Source organism: Acomys minous, assembly GCF_964271855.1.
Source record: "Acomys minous genome assembly, chromosome: 4".
NCBI lineage: Eukaryota > Metazoa > Chordata > Mammalia > Rodentia > Muridae > Acomys > Acomys minous.
The window spans coordinates 6,514,607-6,537,355 of NC_140486.1; the positions used below are offsets into that span (position 1 = coordinate 6,514,607).

The window sequence follows — 22,749 nt, forward strand, 5'->3', positions numbered from 1 at the left end:
AGGGGGGTTTTGGGTAATCCTTTAGAAAAGGAATTCTTGCAACCAAAAGCAACTGCAAAAAAACCAAACCAAAACAAAACAAAAACAAAAACAAATGAGGGGAGGGGGATAGAGAAAGAGAGGAGGGATGAATGACTTCATGCTATCTTGATAAAGTGTGTGCCCTGCTCTTATCCAGAGTGTCCCCTAGCACAATGGCTTTGACAACTGTCCTCAAGAGTGACTGAACATCCTTTTCCTTGTATGTTGTGGGTCACTGTCCTATGTCCCTCTACTGTACCCATGTGGCTTATTGGTGCATGACCTCCTCCGCTTGGCCCTTGAGGGGTTCTCCCAAGGGCAGCGTGAGCCGCCCTGTGCTCCTGCCCGAAGGACATACACTCAATTCTGTGGTGAGGCTGTACTTTAAATGGTTGCATTTCCACAAGCCAGAATGCAGAATGAGACATCATGCGCAAAGATCATTGCAAGTTTATTATTTTATTTCAATATTCAAGAACAGTAGGTGCTTCCGTCCAGCCATTCTGCAGCATGTGCTGTCTGGTGGAAGCCACGAGCAAGGTCGTTCAGTCACATTGGAGGGCGAGCACTCCTGTGGAACGATCTGGAGGGTTTATTTCTGGAATTCTCTTCCCTGCTCTTCTCTTACCCTCACACTATTGTGGCTATTTATTAATAGGTGTTATCTTAAACCCACACTATAGTCAGAATTAGAGCAGATTAACAAGACGCATGTTCATCTATGTCAACCATCACCTGCCTTCCAAGGGATGATGGTGCCAGTGTGGGGCTCTTTGGAAGGTCTATATAAGAGACATGCTAAATCAAAAGACATCGTCAGTACATTAGAGGGACAGGGGGATGTCCATGGACATTATGAGAGTGGGATTCTGAGCTCCTCATCCCTGAAAGGTCGCCCAGGCCAGCCCTGCATCCAGGGTGGCGACTCAGTGACAGGGACACTCCTAAGTCAGCTAAGAATGAGTCCTTTCTAGGAGGCAGGGGAGGGTTATTTTTTTCACTCGGGTTAGTGTGTACCGATGGGCACCACCACGGCGAGCTGTCGCTGGCCACTCCAATGTGAGAAGTGGCCAGAGGGACAGCGTGAGGCCACCAGAGAACTCCTGCAGTCCCACTTCCAGATGTGCCATGCTTCTGGACTCTCCCTGGGCTCTGAGAGGAAACGGGGTTCTTGACAGCACCTGCTCTGGGGAACCACTGAGGAGAGATGGTGACATTCTGCGGCCACACATGGCATCTCCAGCGTGTCTCCCTAAGTCCCCGTTTCCTGTTGGGGCCATTGCCCAGCCCACTCTCCCTTTTCCTTCCCTCTGCCACGCTCGAAATCAGCTGGTGGGGTGCAGGGACCAGCTGGCCTGGAAGCGTCCCCAGGGCCACCCCACTCTGGACTCTCACAGCTGCCCAGCCTGCACTCACATACCACAAGCCCCCAGTGTATAAGCCACTCCAAGACTGTCTGATCCTGTTAGGAAAAACAAAGCTCTTTAGGGGAAAGAAAACAAAGGAAGCCTGGACCACACAGCCCCCTGCGCCACGCTCTCTGGCTCCTTGGCGGTGTGCCTGTCTATCCGCAGTGCCCACGGAAGGTGGAGGGGTGCGCCTCACCGTGAAAAGAAAGTCTGAGGATGGAGTAGGGGTGAACTTGGGAGGGTGTCCGTGCACCTGGTCCTCCGGAGTCGACCAAGGTACACTGGGAACAGGGCAAGGTAGAGAAGACTCTGAGGAAACTCAAATCTTCAGATGAAAAGGGGCAAACAGTTTAAAGCAGCTGGGCACCGTGGGCCTGGCCCCACCACTTGCACGGCTCCACGGAATTAGGAGAGGGTCTGCTCTAACTAGCTAATCGGTGCAAGTAGAATTAAAAGTTTAGGGCAGTTATATTAAGAAGCCGAGGGCAGGATTCGGGAAGGCTGAGCAGGGAGGGTTTTCAGCGTCTCGCCATGGGAGATCCGGAGCGGCTGTCTCTTCCTCCCTGGGAAAAGGAGAATACAGGAGTTAGGCAAGACCCTGTGTGGCTGTGGGGTGTCACTTCCCCTCCATAGTGCTGGTTCTGTGGTTGTCCAGTCAACAAGCAGGTCCGGACAGAAATGACATGGCAGAACACAGGGGGTTCCACCGAATTCTCGCACCCTCCTTCGGAAAGTGCTACCTAGAATTTGTTACTTGAGGTAAAGGCCCTTGAATGTGAGCCACAGACACGGCTAGGTCCACAAAATTGCTGCTGTAGGAAGAGTGCTGTGGCTTTGTTAGGTTGCTCCAAACAAGCTGTTTATTTTCTCAGTGAGAGGACTGTGAACAGTGTAAGTTGGGACTGGGACTGCTCTCCACGGTGTGCTCCAGACAGCGGCTTCAGTGCTGATGAGTATTAGTGGTACCCTGGGCATAGAGAAAGCGCCCCCGCCAGTACACCATTGCCTTTGCCAGCAAAACAAGCAAGCTACACACAGGAGTGTGTGTGGGCCGGCATGACAAGGCTCTTGCAACCCTGGATTGATAGGTTTTCTAGAACCACTAGGATTGGAGTTAAAAATGAAGTGTGGCTGATCAGCTTGAGAGGTAGCCGAGCCTGCAGAGACACCAGCAGCACAGAAACCAAGAAGGTGGGTCTGGTGACAGGCTACCTACACAGACCTTGAGGGATGTCACTCTTTTTCTTTCTGTATTGTTGTTGTTTTTAATCATTTAGGCTCTCCATCTTGTGTTCAAGATAATACACAGGTCTTTTAAAGACTTCATTTAGATTGAGGTGGAGACATACACACTGACTCTCCTCAGCAGAGTAGCCAGGCAGCCACATTCCTCAGTGTGGTATCTCCCAGGCTCAGCCAGGCAGTTAGCCACGTACTGTGGAACAAGCCCAGAAATTTCCACACAGTTCCCAGCAGCTCAGGATGAAGTGACGCCATTGGGTGTCTGCGCACAGGGAAGCTACAGTTCAGGGGATGCTGGCATGTCATCCTCCACACTATTGGGTGCCTTTGCACACACGGAAGCTACAGTTCCGGGGATGCTGGCATGCTATCCCCTGGAGGGCTGCCTCTCAGCAGCGGCAACGTTGTGAAGTCTAGCTGTGAAGCCACCCTTGGAGAGAAGTCCTGCTCCAGGACGGGAGCCCTGGCCTCACCTAGACACTCAGATTTTCCTACACGGCATGAAGTCTCACTGAGGAGCAGCCCGAGCCCCGTAGAGGACTGGATTCTTGGAAAGTCCTGGAATCTCTGTTCTGGAAGGCACAAACATGCCTGGGCTGAAAAGGAGGCAGCCAGCCAGGGCCAGGCATCAGATGATTTATGTAGGAGCACTGAGCACCTGCCTTGAGCAGAAGTCCCTCCCCCTAGCAGAAGTCCCTCCCCCTAGCAGAAGTCCCTCCCCCCAGCAGAAGTCCCTCCCCCCAGCAGAAGTCCCTCCCCCCAGCAGAAGTCCCTCCCCCTGATTTTCTTCTTGGACCCACAGCCAACTTCAAGTACACATTTTTATATGTGGTCAAAGATCAGAGTTGAGTCATTTCCCCACAGGGCAGCCAGCTTGCAGAGGGGAGCGAGGGCTAGAGCCAGCCAGGCGTGTCCCTTTGCCTCTGGGTTCTTTTATGCATTTTGTGTCTTGTGCCACTCATCTGTCTTTGGTGGGCTTTAGGCCCCAGAGTTGACACATCTGTGCCCACCAGGAAATGGTTGGCTTAGATTTGTACCTGAGGAAGCAACTTGAGCATTATCTTCTGAAAGCATGGGTACCTTTGTCTCCGTGAGAACCTTTAACCTCATAGGAGTGGGGGCGGGGGGCACTACAAGAGGCAAGGGCTCCTTTTATACACCTAGAAATAAGATGTGGGTCCCAAAGACAGGGAGACCCATTAATTTTTTCCAGCCAGGTGCTAACTGTCACACCGAACTAGCAGAGCTAAGCCTTTCCCTCAGAGCTGGCTGCTAAGAGTGAGGGGGGGGGGGGGAAAGACAAGCAGGAAGCAGAGTGGGTGAAGTGATGTTAAGAGCCAGGAAGGCCTTCTAGCCTGCTTTCAGCCTGGTCACACAGCCTGTCAGCCCACCATGAGCTGTCTATGTAATACGTTTTCATTGTAACCACAACGCACTAGAAATTGCCAAGCGTCCTCCATATACACAGACATTTAAATCTGTTTTACAAAGCTGTTTACAGAAAGATGACCAGGGGAGCCGCCGAACCTGCTTGAGAAATGTGAGTCTCACACCCGTGACGCCAGCACACGAGTCACATATGAACCTGAGTGGAGCTGTGTGGGGACGGCCCCACCTCCTGAGCATCTTTTAGGACTACCCGCTGCCATGCATATCCCCTGAGAGAAGGGCCATGTCTCCGGGGTGGAGCCACTGAGCAGCCCGACCCTCCCACACCAGGCCGGTTCTTCAGCGTGTCTAAAGCTCCCTGAACCTAGGCTGAAGTTATGGAGTGAGGCCGAACCCGTGCCTTACTCACAGGTGCCCTCCTGGCTGAGTTCATAAGTCCCTGGAGAAAATACCTTTCTGCACCCTCTCTCCTTACCGCCTTCAGAAACCAGGCAGTGGGTCAAAGAGGCCTTTTACTTGATGGCCTGGGATAAAATTTATTTGGGTAGTGCCCACACAGTGCCTGACACAGAAAGTGGGCGATCACTCTCCCTTTTTGCTCACATCCCAGGCACGAGGCTTTCTTCCTGACTAACTTTCCTTAGGCGCATGGCTCTCACTGAACACTGCAGTTCGTACTCCACAGCCCCGCAGTGTCTGGCTCAGCAGGTGGTCATGCACCTGCTTAGTGGGGGTGCAGAAGCCTGGGCCTGTCCTCTGTGCATGCTGACCACGGATGGGCACGTCCTATTAGTAAGTCTGTGCAGCGAAAGGATTCACCCAATTAGTTTGTGTTACAGACCCAGGCAGTCACCAACTGTGAAGCTTTGATATGGCGGGTTCTCTTAGGAAACACACACCTGAGATCAGAACCTTTGCACATCACACTATCAGCTGTAGCCTGACATGGCACAGGAATGGAGGGGGGGCGGGTGTTTCTTGTCAGAAACAAAGGCACTAGTGTCTAAAGTGTAAGAATCCCTTTCCCCAAATATGCATCCACCTCAGGTGCAAAGCAGGAATCCAGGGGAGCATTTGCCATCTGCTCCCCAAGGCCAGTCTGTGGGGGCATCAGCTCAGATTCTCGCTCGACTCCTTGAGCCATCGGCTGCCTCTGCCTGGATTCTGTCCTGCACAAATATCAATCTTTCATCCAAGAAAGAAGCAAGACCTGGATGTGGTGGTGCCGTGGGAGGTGGCACCTTGAGGTTTACACCTGCAGTGGGGACTCTGGCTCCCAGACATCTATGGTCCATGTTGTTCACCTTTCCATCAGGAAAGAGTCCGGCGGCTTTGTAGAGGGAAGATAACTGAGCGCGCCTGTGTTCGCTATGTGCGCCTGTGACACCAGAGCTCAGAGGTACGTCTTCTTGCTCAGATGGACTAAGAGAGAATGTTAGCTTTGGGTGCCACACTAGGAATGAAGGGACGTCTTAGACAGTGGCTCTTAGTGACAGGACTGTCAGGGACAGTTTTTAGTGACACGGGCTCAGAGGTGACAAACGCCTCAGACCCTTATCGTTAGCATGGGAAGCCACCAGAAAGACATCCATGCATCTCACCCTGCTCCTCTCCAGCCTAGACTCAGAACTGGAGCGTCAGCCATGTCACCAGAGCCCTGGGCCTTTATAAACAAGAAAGTTTCTTCTGTGTCACCCAGCCCAGAGACCCCGTAACCCTAGGTCCACTTTTCTTTATCTCTGCCAATCATGCAACGCTCACCCTGACACCTGAATGCAGGCCCGTCTGCCATCAGCTCCCCAGAACACTCTCAATAGGGACCAGAGTCAAGACTCTGCTCTGGGTGTTCCCACTCTCCTCCTGGCCCAGCTTGTCAAAGGTGGCTCAGCTAGACCCTTCTCCCTGAACCCTCTGAGGCCTTCTCCACAAATTCCTCTGCCTTCAGTGCGCTTCTGCCTGTGTCTGCTGGCTCCTCTTTTGTATCCTAGTGTCACATCCTTGCTCTAGAGACGCAGCCCTCTCCTCAATGCCACACACGGCACCTCAGTCTCTCTCTTCTGCAGACTGTTTTCCTGTGAACTGCTGAGCTCTAGGGCGCTGGCCTGACTTCTCAGATTTGAGAAGTCTTGGTCCTGCCTTCTAGGCTTCTAGGCCTCCTCGTCCCAGAAAGGCAGCCCTGGCCCAGAGTGTCCTGTCTGTGCTGACAATGGCCACAGACTTGCTGAGAGGCTGGCTTTCATTAGGGAAAACTCGGGACTTGGTTCAGAATCTAAACCTAGCCTGGGTACCCATGTTCCTCCAGGATGGACCTCACCCTTGGGCTTCTTCCCCAGGGAGGACACAGGACATCTCTGAGCTCTAGTCTTCACTTCTAGGTGACCTTTTAAGAGCTATGTGGTGAGGCTTTCTGTGCCAGGTCAACATTGCTATATAACAGCTGCCACTTGGCTTGTGCTAGGGCCACTTTCCAGGCCTGCATGACCTTCCCCCGCACCTCAACAGGTCCGAGGTAAATGGGCGCATCACCCCCTTACACTGTGGATAAGAAAACCATGTCTTAGGTCAGGAGCAGCAGCGGCCACAGGCTAACTAATAGTGGCCCAGGACTTTATCATTGGGTCTGTGTGATTCTATATGCACCTACGTATCTATGCAGCTAACAGCAGGCCCCTTCCTGGGTTTTTTTGGGTCCCCTTGAGTGATCTTAATGAGCCTCCCTCACCGGGGGGTGTGGGGGATGTCCTGTCAGCCACTTCCACACACAGGTGGCACCCATTTCCACCTAGGCCCTTGGCTGGACACCCAGGTCAGTGGCCCACCTGACTTTCAGCTCTAGGGAGAGAGGAAGCACAGTGTGGGCCCACAGTGAGGCTCAGGGAACGTCTGCGCATTGCACAGCAGCATCCTTTTAAAAGACTCCTGGCTCTACATTAATTTCCTAGGGAAGACAGCTCTGTGCTGGCTAAGAGCAAGGGAAGGTAAGTTGTGGGTGGGGGAGGTGACTGAGCCTTTGGCTAAGCTCAGCTGGGGATTCTGGAATGTGCCTTTCTGCTAACACTCTTCCTGACCCCTGGCATCACTCTGGGGTCACGGTTTTGCCTGGAGGAGAACACAGAGCGTGGCTCCAGGCCCCCACTTCCCACAGAGGTGCCCAGGTGTTTCCCCACGGTAGGAATGTTACATTACCAGCTTAAAGATTTTGGAAAGCGTGCCCTGGGCGTCGTAGGCCCCCTTGAATCCCTTGTGAGCCGATTTATAGTCGGAAGCTCTGCCTCCGTAGCCAAATCCTGGCTTCTGCCCCTCGGCCCCCTGCAAGAAAAGACCAGAGCTCAGTGTCTGCTCACGGCTGCCTCCAGGACCCACCACCAGGTGGCATCGGTGAGTCACTCAGGAGCCAGAGCGGCACGGAGCTCTGACGGGGAGGGAGGGGCTGGAGGAGTGCCTGTCCCGACTCCATCAGGGGATCTTGCTGGCCTGGGCAGGCGGTGCTGAATGTTCTGGGGGCACAAGTGGAGCTCCGTGCCAGGGCATCTTTGTGGGAAAAAGGGAAGCATCTCTCAAATGATCATCAAGGGCCTCTACCCTCGCCAGTGGAGGAAGCACACCTCCAGGAGGCCCCAAAGGTGCTGAAGAGGCCAGGAGTGTTATCCTTAAGTTTTCTCTCCGCTGGTCTTTCACAGGTGGTCTTTCTGCTTACCCGTGCACAGCAGCCTCTGCGGCCTAGGAGGAGGAAGAGGGGGAGGGGGTCTCTGGACTCTGTCAAGTTTACCTTTCCTAAAGCCAAAGGCAGATTTCCCAGCCTCTGGTGCAGGGCAGCCTCTCTGTATGGCCACGGTGTGACCTACATTTAGGGCCTTGTCTGGCGCCATGGGCTGCTGACAGCGTGGTGCAGGAAGCAAGGTGAACCTGGCAACAGCTCTTTCTGGTTTGGTGACCTGGTGTAGGTGTAGGAGCCCCTGCGAGCCTCAGTTTCCTATACACTGGGATTGATACTGACCTTTTTGGCCCTTATGGAGTTGGCCGCCAAGGAAGCAGCCCCCCCACCTCCTCCTCCCTCCGTTGGTCCTCAGTCCCTCTCACTCTGTGTTGAGATGGCTACCCGCTGTGGGATGCAGTGATGGGCAGTGAGGACTGAAGTACAATACTCCGTGGGTCCCAGCACTGGCTTATTCACAAAGAATGTCCTCAGTAAGCCTGAGTGATGATTCAGCAGCATTGTGGGTAAGGTACTTCACCCAGCCCCTGTGCGCGCATGCGCAGTGCAGCGCAGGAGGCTGATTGTCTGCCTCACAGAAAGTCTGCCCTAAGGGCAGGGCTCAAGACTTCGCCTTGGTTTTTGACAAGAGGAAATGGGAAACAAGTTGTCACCAACAGCTCCAGCATCAGAACCAGACAGCAGCCTGAGCTGCTCCTAGCACCCACTGCGTACCACGCTGATTCACACAAGGGCACTAGGCAAAAAGGAGGTAAGAAGCAATCCAAGCCACCAAGTCATCGCCATCTTCCCTGTGCTGAGCGCGGGATTAAACAGTACTTGGCTGGCTTGTGCAGGATGGAAGCCAGACCCAGGCCGTATGAGAAAACACTCCCCTCTAGCCCACCTACTTACACCATTTCCCTCTCTTTCTCCTGACAGTGGCTCCCTGACAGCGGGAGTCTGGTTCAGTTTCAGGTGTTCTGATGGGTTAAGGGGAGAAAAGAGAAGAGAAAGTCTATGCTGAGCCCTTGGGGCCAGCCAGGGCCACTTGTACATCCTGGAGGCTTGTCAGACACCTGGCCTCCTGGATGCCACATGGAAGTGTTGTGGCACCAAGCACATAGGCAGCTAAGCGGCAGAGACACGGGCTTCTCTGGGTGGATACTGGGCTCCTTTGTCCCAGAGTATGGCTTTTCTCCCAAACCAAGAACTTCTGAGACCTGAACAGCTCAGCTTTCAGATCAGTGATGTGGGGCCTTCCTAGTCACTTCCATCTTGGGAAACCTAGACACTATCAAGATATATACAACAGAGTTTTGAGAAAGCAAGAGGGGGTTTCTGAACCTCCAGACAAGAAGGTCACACTGAAAACAGACAACAAGAACGTGGAGGAAATTTGGACAAAAAGAGACCCAAGGGGCCCTCAGGAGACCCAAACTAGAGAAAGCAGACAGACAAGACCTGCTCACGGGTGGGCCAGAGGGCCCCCCAGAACCTCTAAAAGTCTTCTCATCCCACCACCTCATATCCAGTCTTTGCACAATGCTCTGCCAACCCACACATAGAAAATAAAGACATATACAGCAGTAGCTAAAAATAAGAATTCCGGTTAAAAACAGATGCCATTCTTCATACCATCTTTGTTTCCTGCTGGCACAGGAAAGTTAAAGCGAAAAACAGACTACGAGTGGGGTCTGTGCAGACACCTACCTTATTGTCACCAGTTTTGAAAATTTACCATGTGAGAAAAAAGGAAAAGGAAAAAAAAAATAATAAAACAGGCCCAAGGTACATTTATATCAAATGGTTTGTAGTTCAATGCAAGAAAGTGCTAGAATGACCCAGGACTTCCACAGATCTCCTCTGTCTTTCAAATAACCCTTCCTTGTATACCTTCCTTGTATTTCTCTTCTTATTTTAGTTTTATTTTTTTGAGACAAGGCAATTCTGTCGCCCCACTACATAGGCTTACTTTTACTCTTTCAGCAATCCTCCTGCCTCTACCAACCAAGTACCGGCATATCAGGCGTGTACCCCAAGCCTGGTCCTGTCTTCTTTCTACCATTGTTTCTGCTGCCCCATTTCTCACGCCCCCCCTTCTCCACTCTCTGTCTCTGTCCTCCTCCCTGACCCCTGACCCATTCTCTTGTGTTTTCAGGCCGACGCATACGGGCCCTGTGCCACACTGTCCGCAGACAGTCTCCCACCCCGCCCCCACCTCTGGCTAACAGGCTGGTGTTTGTGCGTGCATCTGGGTAGCTCTGGAAATCACAGCTACTTACAAGGAGAAGATCCATATCTAGTAGCTGCTAGCAGCTGGGGTCAATATTCTTGGTTAGGATAGATCAGTAAGCATTTTAAATTGCCATAGACATCAGAAGTTGCTAATATTTAGAAGCCAAGCTGTTTAAACCAATTAAAGTCATCACTGAAACTTTGCTCTGTGTCTAAAAACCTAAAACCACTAACAAATCTTTCGTGGTGGTTTAGTGGCTCAGTGTTAGGTACCACTAACACACAAACAAAAGTCCAAATCTCCTAATGGGGAAAGGGGTTATTAGAAACAGAACAATTCTGTTTCAAGGAGTGGCCAGATTTGGTCTTCTGGGGCTCCATTTCCCCATCAGGGGCACTGAAAAAAAACTGGGATTTTCTCCAGTGTGATGTGGCTCTTCCTTGGGAAGGAGCTCAGAACCCCTGTGGGAAGGGGGCACAGGGCTTTTCAGTGCCCAGCTCTCAGCCTGGCAGCAATCCACCCTGAAAGGCTGCATTCCTGCCCGGGAACAGAAAACAGCCTGTCCAGCTGGGCTGGGTAGGAAAGAAAGGGCGACCCTGAGTGTTAGGCAACTGAAGGGGCTTAGAAGTCAGCGGGCTGCGCAGGCTGCAGAGGAGGAGGAAGCAGAGAAAACGCAGGCAGTCATCACCTACCCAGCTAAATCTGCTGAGGGACAGGCCTCTCCCCTGTGAGGAAGAGAAAGAAACAGTGACGAAAGAAACAGTGACGTGGTGATCACCCGGGATCAAGCCCTGAAACCGACAGGAACAACCAAATTGGCATGCCTCCCCCTCAAGAAGAGTAGGTTCCCTCAAATGCACCACATTCGGGGTTTGCAGGGCCACCCGCAGCTCGGGGGCGAGGATGTGAGCTCAGGGGGACCGTGCCTGGACGCCTTGGCCTGGTATGCATAGCTGGAGACCCTCAGCTGTGGTGCCCCACTGGGAGTCTTTGGGAGCAAGCCTGGGGCGGATTTAGGGATCTCTGAACCCAGTTCCGTTTGGAACACATTTTGGGATTTCAGGGTAATCAAACGAGTGAATTGACAAAGGATCAAAACGTCTAAGGCCTTACCTTCCCTTGGGATGGAGGTGGTGTGCGAGGTGTCACCTGGAAGACAGGGAAGTGCAGGCTGTAGTGACTGTGACTCGCTTTCCTGTAGGCAGCCCTGCTCTCGAGGGTCCAGCTAGCTCATGTCTGCAGACACGACTTTGGTCTATTAGGCATCAGAAGCTAACACATGCCTCTAACAAGCCCTTCCTGGGGCTGGAAACAGTACACCTACCAATGCTCAGTTGCAACATGATGCCTCAGTTAAAAAAAAAAAGTATGTGTGTGTGGGGGGGGCATGTGCATGTGAAAGCAGGTGCCCACGGAGAGAGGGCAGAGATGATATTGGGCCTGGAGTTACAGGCAGTTAAGGGCTACCCAGCATGGGTGATGGGAACTAAACTTAGGTCCTTTGCAAGGACAGTGTTCTAGCTAGCTTTGTGTCAGCTTGACACAAGGTAGGGTCATTTGGGAAGAGGGAATTTCAACTGAGAAAATACCTCCACAAGGTTTGCCTGTAACGAAATCTGCAGTGCAATTTCTTAGTTAATGATTGACGTGGGAGGGCTCAGGCAAAGGTGGGTGGGGCCATCTCTGGGAGGTGGTCTTGGCATGCATAGGAAAGCAGGCTGCACAGACCATGGGGACAAGTCACACAGCAGTGTTCTCTCACGGCTTCTATTTCAGTCTGCCTCTGGGTTCTTGCTCTGACTTCCTCCTGGGACAGAGTATGATCTGGAACTGTAAGCGAAATAGCCTTTTCCTCCTTAAGTTGCCTTTGGTCATGGTGTTTCATCACAGCCATAGAAAACCTAACAGGACAACCAGTGTGTTCTGTGAACTACTACTGAGCCAGCTCTCCAGCCCCTCACCATTAGTTTTTTGTTTGTTTGTTTGACTGTTTTTTGTTTTTTAACTTTATTGTGGTTGTTTGGATGAAAGTGGTCCCTATAAGGTCATATATGTGAATGCTGGTGGAACTGTTTGGCAAGGATGAGGAGGTGTGGCCTTGTTGGAGAGATGTGTCATTGGGGTGGGGCCATTCTCACTTACTGCTCTATCTATCATCTATCTATCTATCTCCACCCCTCCCCACCTCTCTGCCTCATGTTAATGTCCCAAGATGTGATTTCTCAGCTACTGCCCCAGCACATGCCTGACTCCATGATCCCATCCATGATGGTCATGGATTCACCCTCTGAACTGTAAGCCCAAAATAAACTCTTTCTTCAATAGGTTGCCTCAGCCTTGGTATCTTTTTTTTTTTTTTTTAAAGATTTATTTATTTAATGTATGAGTGCTTCATCTGCATGTACACCTGCAGGCCAGAAGAGGGCACCAGATCTCATTATAGATGGTTATGATTCACCATGTGGTTGCTGGGAATTGAACTCAGGACCTCTGGAAGAGCAGTCAGTGCTCTTAACCTCTGAGCCATCTCTCCAGCCCCCAGCCTTGGTATCTTATCATAACAATGGAGAGGTAACTAAGACATTTATTTAGTGGAAGAGTTAATATTTACACAGGAATTGTAATGAAATCATATATTTCCCTGCCACCCCTAGGGTGTTCCCACATATCTGCTCAATTTCTGCTGTTTAGCATCAGCATTGATGTGATGTGTTTCTTACAACTGATATAAAAAAATACTGGAGGATTATTATATCATCTGGATACATTAGGGTCCACTCTGTGCAGCATGAGCCTTATGTGTATAGACGAATGTCCTGTGTCCTATATCACAATGCCACACAGAGCAGTTTTGCTGGCCTAAACCACCCTGCATCTCTCTGCTCATGCCCCAGTCCTCCTGGCAATGCCTATTCCTGTTGTTATCCCATCTCAGGGTCAAAAGGTCTATATCTTTAAGCATCAACAAGCTGTTTGGTTTCAGGAAAATTAAACTCTTATTCAAATACACAGTTTGTTACATGGCAGGTGCAGCCAAGACTGTGTCCTTTGGGACCTGGGATGACCAACATCCTACTGAGGGTGATGTCCCTCAGGCCCGCTGCACCCTGATGGTTTCCTGGTCCCCCTGAGCATGGCCACTTACAATATTCTTGAAGAAGTGGACTACTGGGTTTTCATCTTGGGTCCGGCCGTGCTGCGACTTCTGGGGCAGGGAGCCATAGTGGGTAGTTCTTGATGTATGTGAGTCCTGAAAGAGAGAGGCAGGCAGCTTAGGACGGAGAGAACACAGCTGGGCCAGGTTTGTCCTTCGGAGGAAGGTGAGTCTCTATGCTGTGCATCCTGGGGATTCGGAAGCTGCTGGCGTGCCACCAGATACCTGCGAAGTGGAACGTGTCTGGTGGTGTAGCCACAGTTTGCCAGGTGGCCACCCTCTCTCTCCTCAGCCGTCACTGCAGAGGGAGTCTGCTCATTAGCTATGGTTTGGCAGCATCATGAGCTAGCCTCTTCGTCTCATGCCACCAGGGTTCTGAGTCTATCGATCGAGGACTATTATTTTCCCATTTTGAGTAAGATGGAAGTAAAGAGTAATAGCTGGTGTGAGTGTCCATCTGGTCTGAGGATTCATCGCTCACAGAACCAGAAGGTTCTAGGCCAGTGAAAACAGCCGTAAAGACTCTCTAGCAAGCACAAAGGCAGTGATGTATCCCAAATGAACACAAAGGCTGAAATGGCTTCGTGCTCTCCTGATGCTGTCCTCCTGGCTGCCACCCAGTACCTGTGCTCGACACAGGAAACATGGACAGGGCCACAGAAAGAGTCTACACCCAACAGGGCGTCCTTGGAAAGAAGCCTGTGAGGAGACCTCACAACATTATAGTCCTCCAAAAACAACAGACCATGCACCCTGGAGGAGACTGGGCACGTTTCCTCATTTCTCCCCCATTGCTCCCAGCACACGCTCAGAATCGCCAGTGTGCCTGGAGGAACCTCAGTCACCCTGCAGCAAGCATGGAAACAGGACTGATGTGCAGCCTGTCAGTAAAGGTCATAGCCATGCCTCTGAGACGGCAATCTGGTCACTTGAAGCACCCTGTCTCTCTGTACATGGGTTGGGAGAGCCCTCCTTGGGCAGTTTGCAACTGAAAAGCCCCGTGTGGTGGGCATGGCCCGGTGGGTTATAACTAGATACCACGGATACCATCTGCCAAGCTACCCAGCATTTCTCTGGGTCTGTTATATCATGGTCCTCATTGTAATTAACTAAGCAGCTAACAGCTTCATCTTCTGTGTTGTATAGCCTGAGGACACGAGCAAATGTCTACTCCAAGCCCTTCATTATAGATAGCATCAGACAGGGTGCTTCTAAGTAGTTGTAAGTGATCCTAGCTATGGGTTTTCACACGTCTAGGTTTGATCTCTCCCAGTCACTTGGGTCCTGTTCACCCACTTCCGACATCAACAGACAATTGACGTAGTTCTTGCTCCCATCCTCCCTGCCTCTATTGCACAGAGACCAAAGCTCACTGCTTCCCAAGGACCACATCCCACACCTGCTCACCCACTAAGGCCAAGCTCTGCACCCCCAGCCCCACTCCAGCTGGGACTTTCTAAATGGCTTCTCTTTCTCTCGCCCTTCCATTCACATCCAGAAAAACTCTTAAGGTCCGTGCCTTTCCATGTCACATGTGCCATGGGCACAGAATGCCATCCGCTCTGCCTCAGCTGCTGAGGGCGTGTGGTGACCTTCCCAGACTGTCACATATATGCTCTGCCACCTCCTTAGCAGCTGCTCCTTGGCGATGTCACAACAGTGGGTCACCAGCTTGGGGAAGCCTCTGCCCAATGTGGGTACCCGGAGACATTACTTCCCGGCACAGTCGCCTACGATAGTTAAGCACTGCCCCTCCCCACCTCTGTCCAAGTTCCTGCTTTATGCTGGTTTCCAAGTCACAGAAAGGATTCTGTCTTAAGCCCCTCCTCTCGTGATTGGATTAAATGGAGGAAATGCTAAGCTGTGTGTTACAGACCTCATGCTGGGGAAGTGTGTTTACACTGAGAAATTTGGTAAAACATAGTGGGAATAGGACACTGCTCAGTTCTGAATGCTAAGGGAAGGTTACAGACTTTTGTTACCTATTGGTTTTTTTGTTTTTTGGGTTTTTTTTTTTAATGTGTGTGAATACATTGCATTGATCGCTAACCTTTGTAGCAGGGCGATGCTAATCTTCGCATCATTCTAATTTTAGTGTTGCTGAGGTGAATATACAGGCACTAAGCTTTTGGGAGCAAAGTACCTTACATATGTTAAGGAGCTCATGAGCTTTGTGGCTGTGTTGGGACTCTTAGAACTCTGTAAATGATAAGGAAGGGAGCAGAGTATGCAAAAAGCATCAGCTGTTTACTGTGTGGCCTGCACAGATCTGTTTTAATGTATGGCCTAAGCCAGGAACCAGTCTACATGTTAAGGGTTATGAGCATACGTGACCCTTAGCGTACACACTGAGGGGGGACATTAAGCAGGACACTGACTTGGGCTTTTGGATCTATACTGTTCCACAGATAACTTGAGGTAGCAATGTAATTACATCTACAAATATAACATATTTGTAGATTTTTAAATCAAAAGCCATTTAGGCAACCATATTTCTGTGAACAACATGCTTCTGTAAACATACTTCTGTGAGTAGCAGTGAACAGCTAAACACAAGCACAAACTTTAAATGCTGCTAGACTCAGTGGCAGAAAAGAGCCTAATTAAGCACCTATAGCATTTAGCCTGGCTTGGACCACAGCAGTAGAACATGTGCCTAGCATGTGAAAGGCCCTGGGTTCAACCTCCAACATCCCAGAACAAAACACAATGGTGCCATGTAGTGAGTATCTAGTCTAGAAACTAGAAAAGAGACCATAGAAGAGTTAAGTGGAGAGACATTCTATGTTCATGAATTGGAGATATAAACTCTGCCTACCAATTTAATGCAATTGACAGTAGGATTTTGATGAGGCATTGACAAACTGATCCTGACCAAAAATGGGAATGCAAATGAACCAGAATAACTAAATGTCTGTAAAAATAGAGAAGTTACCCAAATCACATGGTTTTGTTTTCAAGATTTATTACATAGCAAGGCTGGTCCTGGAATAGATCTAGACAGACAGATCCATGGAACAGCATCCGGCATCCAGCATCCGGCATCCGGCATCCTGCAGCCTAGCCTCACAAACATGGCTGCTGCATTTTGACCAAGTAACAAAGACAACTTAATGGAGAGAGAGAGAGGATGGCCTTTTGATGTTGCAACAATTGGATGTGCGTGTGCAAAACACCAACAAAAAATATACTTCAACCCACACCCTCACTTTATAGAAAAGGTAACTGAAAATAGATCATAAGTCTCTACTGACACTGCAAAATTGTAGATGAATACAGGAGTAGATAAGGGTTGCTTAGACATTACACCAAGTTCTGGTTCATGCTGAAAATCAAAGCACAACACTGTTTGCATGAAACACTCTTAGGAGCACGACCAGACAAAATACAGATGGGGAGAAAATATATGCAAATCACATATGAGAAAAAAATAAAAGACTCAAACACAAAATATGTTAAAAAAAAAAACACTAAACCTTCAAAACTCAGCAGTAAGAAAATATGTTGATTAAAAACTGGATAAAACACTTGAACAAACATTTTAACAAAGATGTGTGGAAAAAAATCATCACATGAACAACAGCTGCTCAAAACCAACAGCACAGGAGCCACAAGATGCTATTACCCACCTGTTCAGAAAGCTAAGAAAAAAATACTGACAGTAACAACTGTTGCCTAGTACAGGGAGCAACTGGAACTCTCCCATGCAGAGCCAGAGAATACAAAATAGCATAGTCACTGGGAAAAACAACATGGCAGTTTCTTACAGCACCAACTATGCACTTACTGTATAGTCCTGGAATTCCATTTCATGCTTTGAAGGATAAAAAAAAAACCGTTATATTTTTGAAAATGTTTTTAAATGAATATATTTATCACTTATCTTTTGAAGAAAAATAATTTAAATCTTAAATGAAAAACTTATATTCACTCAAAGTCTGGACATGAAGGTTTAATCCCTGCAAACTATAAGCAACCCAAAACATCCCTATCAGGAGAATCAGCACTCTTTGGCACATTCATTCAGTGCAATGCCTCTTAGCAATTAAATGAACAACATTTTGAAACATGTAATAAGGCATCTCTAAGTCTTGCTGCATGAAAGAAGTGATTCTAAAAGATTTTGGATGTACCATCTGTTTTATGTGACGCTCTTGAGAGGCCTGTCCTATGCTGAGGGACACATTAGTTGTAGTTAGGAGATGAGAGAAAGGAGAGTTTTGAGTATACAAGGAAGCGGGGCCATCTTAGATGGATATATCTTTGTGCTAGTAGCTACAGCAGCTTATAAATCTGTTAAAACATAGAGAACTCTACATAAAGCAAGTCTACTTGGCTATATGTTCGTTTATAAAGTGAAATAAGGCCATTTACCGTGGACTATGACTGCACAGCATCCGTGGAAACTGTTTTGTGAGTTTTCCCACCAGGACCTTCGTGGGAAGGCAGCCTCAACCTTGCTTCCACCCTGGAGCTTTTCTTACATATCACTCTTGCTTAGATCGAACGGCCTCCCTTCCACACACGCCGCTGCCTCCTGACCTAGGTATCACCTTTCAGCTGGGAAGTGTTACCACAGTGGGCTGCTCTTCCTAGTTTTCCAGAGCACCTTATGCCTCACCTAGGTTTTACTCTTTCATAGGAAAAAAAGACAGGCCTGTACAGGCTCCAGGGCACTGGCAGTTGGACTCTCATGGTGGCGCTCGGATAATGAGAGGACCAGGGGCACTAGAACAACTCTTCTCCTACCACAGGGCATAGGCAGAGGTGGGCACAGTGGCAGATGCCAGAACCCTAGCAACTCTTGGAAAGCTGCTTCCTCACGCGCAGCATGGGCCTAAAGTGGAGATGGGTAGTGACACAGAGGATGGCAATTCCCTGGTGACAGTCACACCTTGGGACACTACTCAGTTCCAGGCCTGGCTTTGTGGTGAGCATAGCAAAAGCCAAGAGGCACCCTCAGTTGCCATAGTAGCAACATCCTGGGGCAAGAGGTTGTTGGACCAGACCAGCACTGCATCTGAGCTCATGCTCTTAAAATATACAGAACATGGGGTCCCATTTTAAGCACCTCTGAGCAGGCAGCCCAGCAGCAACTGTGCCTATCACCACCTGCCTAACCTTCAGGACTATGCAAATTTCCTCCCAGTCTGTAGCATGTCTGTCATGCTCCTAACCATGTTTCCTGCAAACAGTGTTTAGCATTGATGGGGTCTGATTTACCTATTTTCTTGATGAGCCAGCTTTTAATTTCAGGCCTAGGAAACTTATCTACCCAGGTCAGGAAGATTGTCTCCTATATTTTCATCTAAAATTTTAGAATTTTCGTAGTGTCAGTAGAGATTTATGACCCATTTTCAGTTGACTTTTGTATAAGGTGACAGTTTGAGCTTGAGGCACATAGTTTTGCTGTTGATGGCAGGTAGACAGGTGTCCAATTGTTCTAATACCACTTGTTGAAAAGGTCATAACTTTTTTTTTCTGTCAAGTTGTCCCTGTCTCTCTGTCAAAATGCAATTCATCACAGGTAAAACTCCTGGGACTCACTCCACAATGCATGAAGGAATAGTCCAGGTTTCCTGAGTGTCTGCTCGAGGGCGCTGGTGATGGATGGGCAAGGTCACCTACGACCTGGTGAGCTGACGTCTTTGGGAGGAAGGACTTCTGTCTCTTGGCCCATTATCAGATGTACCTTCTCTGCTGTGCTCACTAAGGCTAAGCCAAGAGCCTCCGCTGAAGGCTTTATTGTTGGTCCCCAGGACTAGTCTGTGTCTATGCGCAGCATGTCTGCAGCGTTATGTCTTCCGTGAGACACACCTTCATCATCTGCACTTCATTATAGTCCATGCACAGTAAGAACAGACATTTCCCAGGAATTGTGACAAGGTCAGTCCACCACCAGCAAGAGGGGCTACAGAGCCAAGGCCAGGCTTGGACTATTGACTCCTGGACTCCGAGTGGGTTGGAGAGCTTGCCACCTGGCCCACCGGATGCCAGGGCCCTGGTCTGCGAACCTCGTGGTTGTGTTTGGGGCTGAGCATTTGGTACAAGTGGTGGTCTGTAAAAGTAGTCTTGTTAAAAAAATTTTTTTTTCCATTGTTTGGACAATGGTGAATACTTACAAGGTGTTTGATAAGGGCTCCCTCTTATCAAACGGGACAGCCAAGGTTTCGTGCTGCAGATGGCTTTAAAGCAGGTCCTACTACGCACAGCCTTTTCTTTGTGTTACATCAGAAACCTCACTTTGTTAATATGATGCAAAGCTGAACTGACAAACAAAGATGACAAAGAACTTTTTGATGCAACATAAAGTAAGATTATGACCGATTGTTCTCGAACAGTGGAAGGGATCCACAGCCAACAAGGCCATCGATTTCTAAGATGCCTGTTTTCTTCATTAGCCCATTTGTACTATTTTTGAAAAATTGCCATTTCCCTCAGTGGGAAACAGGGCCCATCACCAGCAGGGGGCGCCCAGACACGCTCTCTGCAGAGGTCAGGGAAAGGGTTTTCATTTGTTTCCCAGTTTCCTGTAGGCAGAAGCTGGGGATGGCTATGCTTGCTTTTGGGGTACTACCAGGGGGTCAGTGGCCATCAAACTGGGTGTCTGTTTGTTCTCCTGAAGAGAGGCTTCTCCCTGAAAACAGCCCGAGACACATCCTCACCTTTTGCCCTTCATTACAGGCCATGAACGATTAGAACAGCCATTTCACAAGGAAGTGAGGCCTAGCGTTTTATGGTCAGTCAGAATAAAACAATTCCTGGCCTCACTTCATTTCTGGCCTAAGAAGGGTTGCCCCTCTTGCCTGGCAGCACTACCCAGGTTCCGGAGTTACACTTTCTTCTTTCTTCTATCGTTGAGCAGATTCGTGTAAACACTGAGGAACTGACTCACTTTTAAAGAGGCTACGCCCCCTCCCTGACCTGAACCCAAAGCAGTCACCCAGCACTATTGTCCTCCTCTGCTTCTCTTGTGGGGTGAAACTGAGACGCAAAGGGGTCCAAGGATCTGCCTGCTGAGGCCCCTCAGTACTCCAGGCCCAGGTTGGAGGCAACTGCAACAACCCAGGGGATTTCCTTATCGCATCATTATCATTGAAATGGCTTCATTTCCACACAAGTAAAAAGTACACCCTGTCAGTTTCTGTCAACGGAAAAGCTAGGCCTCAACACCAGCAGTTTGGAACGTTCCGTTCTGCCCGTGGGAGACAAGAATCAAACTGAGTTATCTTCCGATGTGTGTGTGCCTTTCTTTCCTTTAAATTTAATTTTGAGCCACGGCCGCGCTCGTGCCAGGCAAGCTCTCGGCAACCCCAATTCCTTCACAACACGACCCAGCTTTGCAGAATTGCAAACGTCTTAGCCACGTGGTGGCGTCAGGACACCACCGCAGCCTGCAGAGCTCTCTAGAGCACCCTAGAGTGAAGGAGAGAGCACAGCTGTCGCATTTAACCTTCCTTAGTTTAACACTGAGCGGAGCGAGGGCCCTGGAAGGATTCTCTGTGAGGCCTGGGTGGCAGCTCGGAGCCCAAGCCTGAGCTGCCCACTGTTTTTCAGGACAGTCCACAGAATAAGTTTAGATTTGATAAAGTGTGTTTCCCCTGTGGAGGTGAAAGAGAGAGCAAGCAAAGCCTCTGATACCCACAGAGCCTTCCTCTGGCTGGACAGGCCTCTGCTGTCCCTTCTGCCTTCAAGTTTTCATATTGATTCTTGCTCTCCATGCCTTGGACAACTTGTGAGCAGCTCTCCTCATTAATGCTGTCTCCAGAGGAAGAAGGCCTTGGCTGGCTTCCTTCTCTCACAGTCTCACTGTCACACCTGTTTCCTACTGAAAAGTCAGTGGCGGGGTCAACAGCCACTGTGACCACAGATAGGGCCAACTTATCTGTGAACTATTTACATGTTAGGGCCACGGCTGAGGAGAGTGCCACAGGCAACCAACATTTTCGACAGTGGCCTCAGGACTGTGAAGGAGCTGCCCTATCTGCAGTGCGAGCCCATCTTTCTCCTCTTCTAACTCCCAACACCTTGACCACCCAGAGGCTATGGCTATTTCAAGACTTCTTAGCAGGTGCCCCTCTCAGCACCGGCTGGCCCCAGTTCTAGCCTTGTTCGCATTCGCAGAAGAAGCTATGGACACCATTTGTGATCAAACTGCTTCTAATATACCTCACAAGAGAGTGTCATCTGCCGCCCACCCCACCCCACCCCCGCAGCAAAATCCATGCATTTTAAATTCTGGGGGGTGATGTTCAGTCTCCCTTGTGCTTTGGTTCTTTGCTGGAAGCTGGAACATGTGTGTTTCACAGTTTCACAGCCAGTGATGCCGACGACCGGGGAGGGAAGGAGGGAGGGAGGGAGAGAGAGAGGGGAGGGGCTTTCTCCATGGAAATGGAAAGCCGGGCAGCATCCAAAAGGCTAGTCTCACTTTCTAGACAGGTGTGGATAGGTGGAGACTTCAGGCTCCCCACCCGCTCACATACCTCACGGCAATGCATTTCCTTTCACTGCCAGGTGGGGGCGGTGTCTGCTGTAGAGACAACCTGGGACTAACAGATGTCCATTTTCTTGCCCGTGATGGCAGGATGATGTGCAGGGTCCCGACGTGGGAGGGTTTGGCTGGCAGCCATTTGTGAAGGGAAGGCTACTCTGACACTGCTACAATGAGGGGCGGGGGTGGGGGGTGGGGGGACTGGCTCCCTCATGTTCCTTCAGGACCTGAAGGACAAAGATCCCTCGGAGCCCCTTGACAACTTTGCCACTTTCTTTGGCAGTGTAAGGATTAACTTCAGACTCTCTGGATTTCTCAACTCCTGGGATGTGCCTAGATCAGAAAGACAGAAAACCCAGGCAGTGCTAAGCACTTCCGGTGTTAACTGGGTGCTCTCCGGGGCTTGGGATTTCCTGGCTTCAGAGGGGTCCATTCTGATGTCTGTTTCCAGATCTCTGGGGACAGTGGGTCCCCAGAAGAGAGACAGAGGTGGGCAAAGAGCCCTCTGGGATCTGCAGGAATTCACAGACCTGGCAGTTCTGCCTCTCAGCTTTTTGCAGGTCAGCAGCTAGGCGGGGCCTTGCCCCAGCATCCTTTAGTTCCTGAGGCTTTTGTCCTTGTTTGTCCTTGTCTAAACGTGGTGGGAGGTGGAGTGGGTACCACTCTCAATATTCTTTCTTCACTGTTTCCAAGTACCCATTGTTTTTAAGACCCCAAAGTATCCAAAGAGCAATAGTTCATATACATAGCAAACAGAAGTCATAGAAGTAGAAAACCGACATGGATGATAAAGGCTCTTTTCTTTGGGGAGAGCATCATGCTATGTAGCCCTGGCTGGTCTTGAACTTGTGACCCACCTTCACTTTCTTAGGGTTGGGATTGCAGGATGTCCCTGGTTTTGTGGCTTATTTGCACAGGGTGGGGGTCTGGGGAGGTTTCTTTGAAAGGAAAAGTGAAACAAGGACAGGCGTTTTAGCAAGCTTAAGCCTTGGGCTCAAAGCAAGAGAGGGCTCTGCACAACCATCCTTGCACTAGAAGGCAGTGTGCCTCCTGCCCTGGTCAGCACTGGCTTCACAAAGAGACTCTAAGGATCCACCAACATATGCAGGT

General features: G+C 49.8%; 1 protein-coding gene across 4 annotated transcripts in view; it reads right to left on the minus strand.

Moving 5' to 3' along the window:
* Positions 1–461: 461 nt before the first annotated feature.
* Positions 462–22,749, minus strand: part of MBP (myelin basic protein) — a 111,725-nt gene continuing 89,437 nt past the window's right edge. For 2 of the 4 annotated variants that reach the window (XM_084779385.1, XM_084779386.1), the window contains 5 exons: positions 13,140–13,244; positions 11,108–11,143; positions 10,687–10,719; positions 7,248–7,370; positions 462–1,993 (listed from right to left, as the gene is read on the minus strand). In XM_084779385.1, the coding sequence (XP_084635511.1) occupies positions 1,949–1,993; positions 7,248–7,370; positions 10,687–10,719; positions 11,108–11,143; positions 13,140–13,244 (342 nt within the window). In that variant the 3' untranslated portion in view covers positions 462–1,948. The remainder of the gene's footprint in view (positions 1,994–7,247; positions 7,371–10,686; positions 10,720–11,107; positions 11,144–13,139; positions 13,245–22,749) is intronic. The other 2 variants (XM_084779387.1, XM_084779388.1) reach the window with 1 other exon arrangement.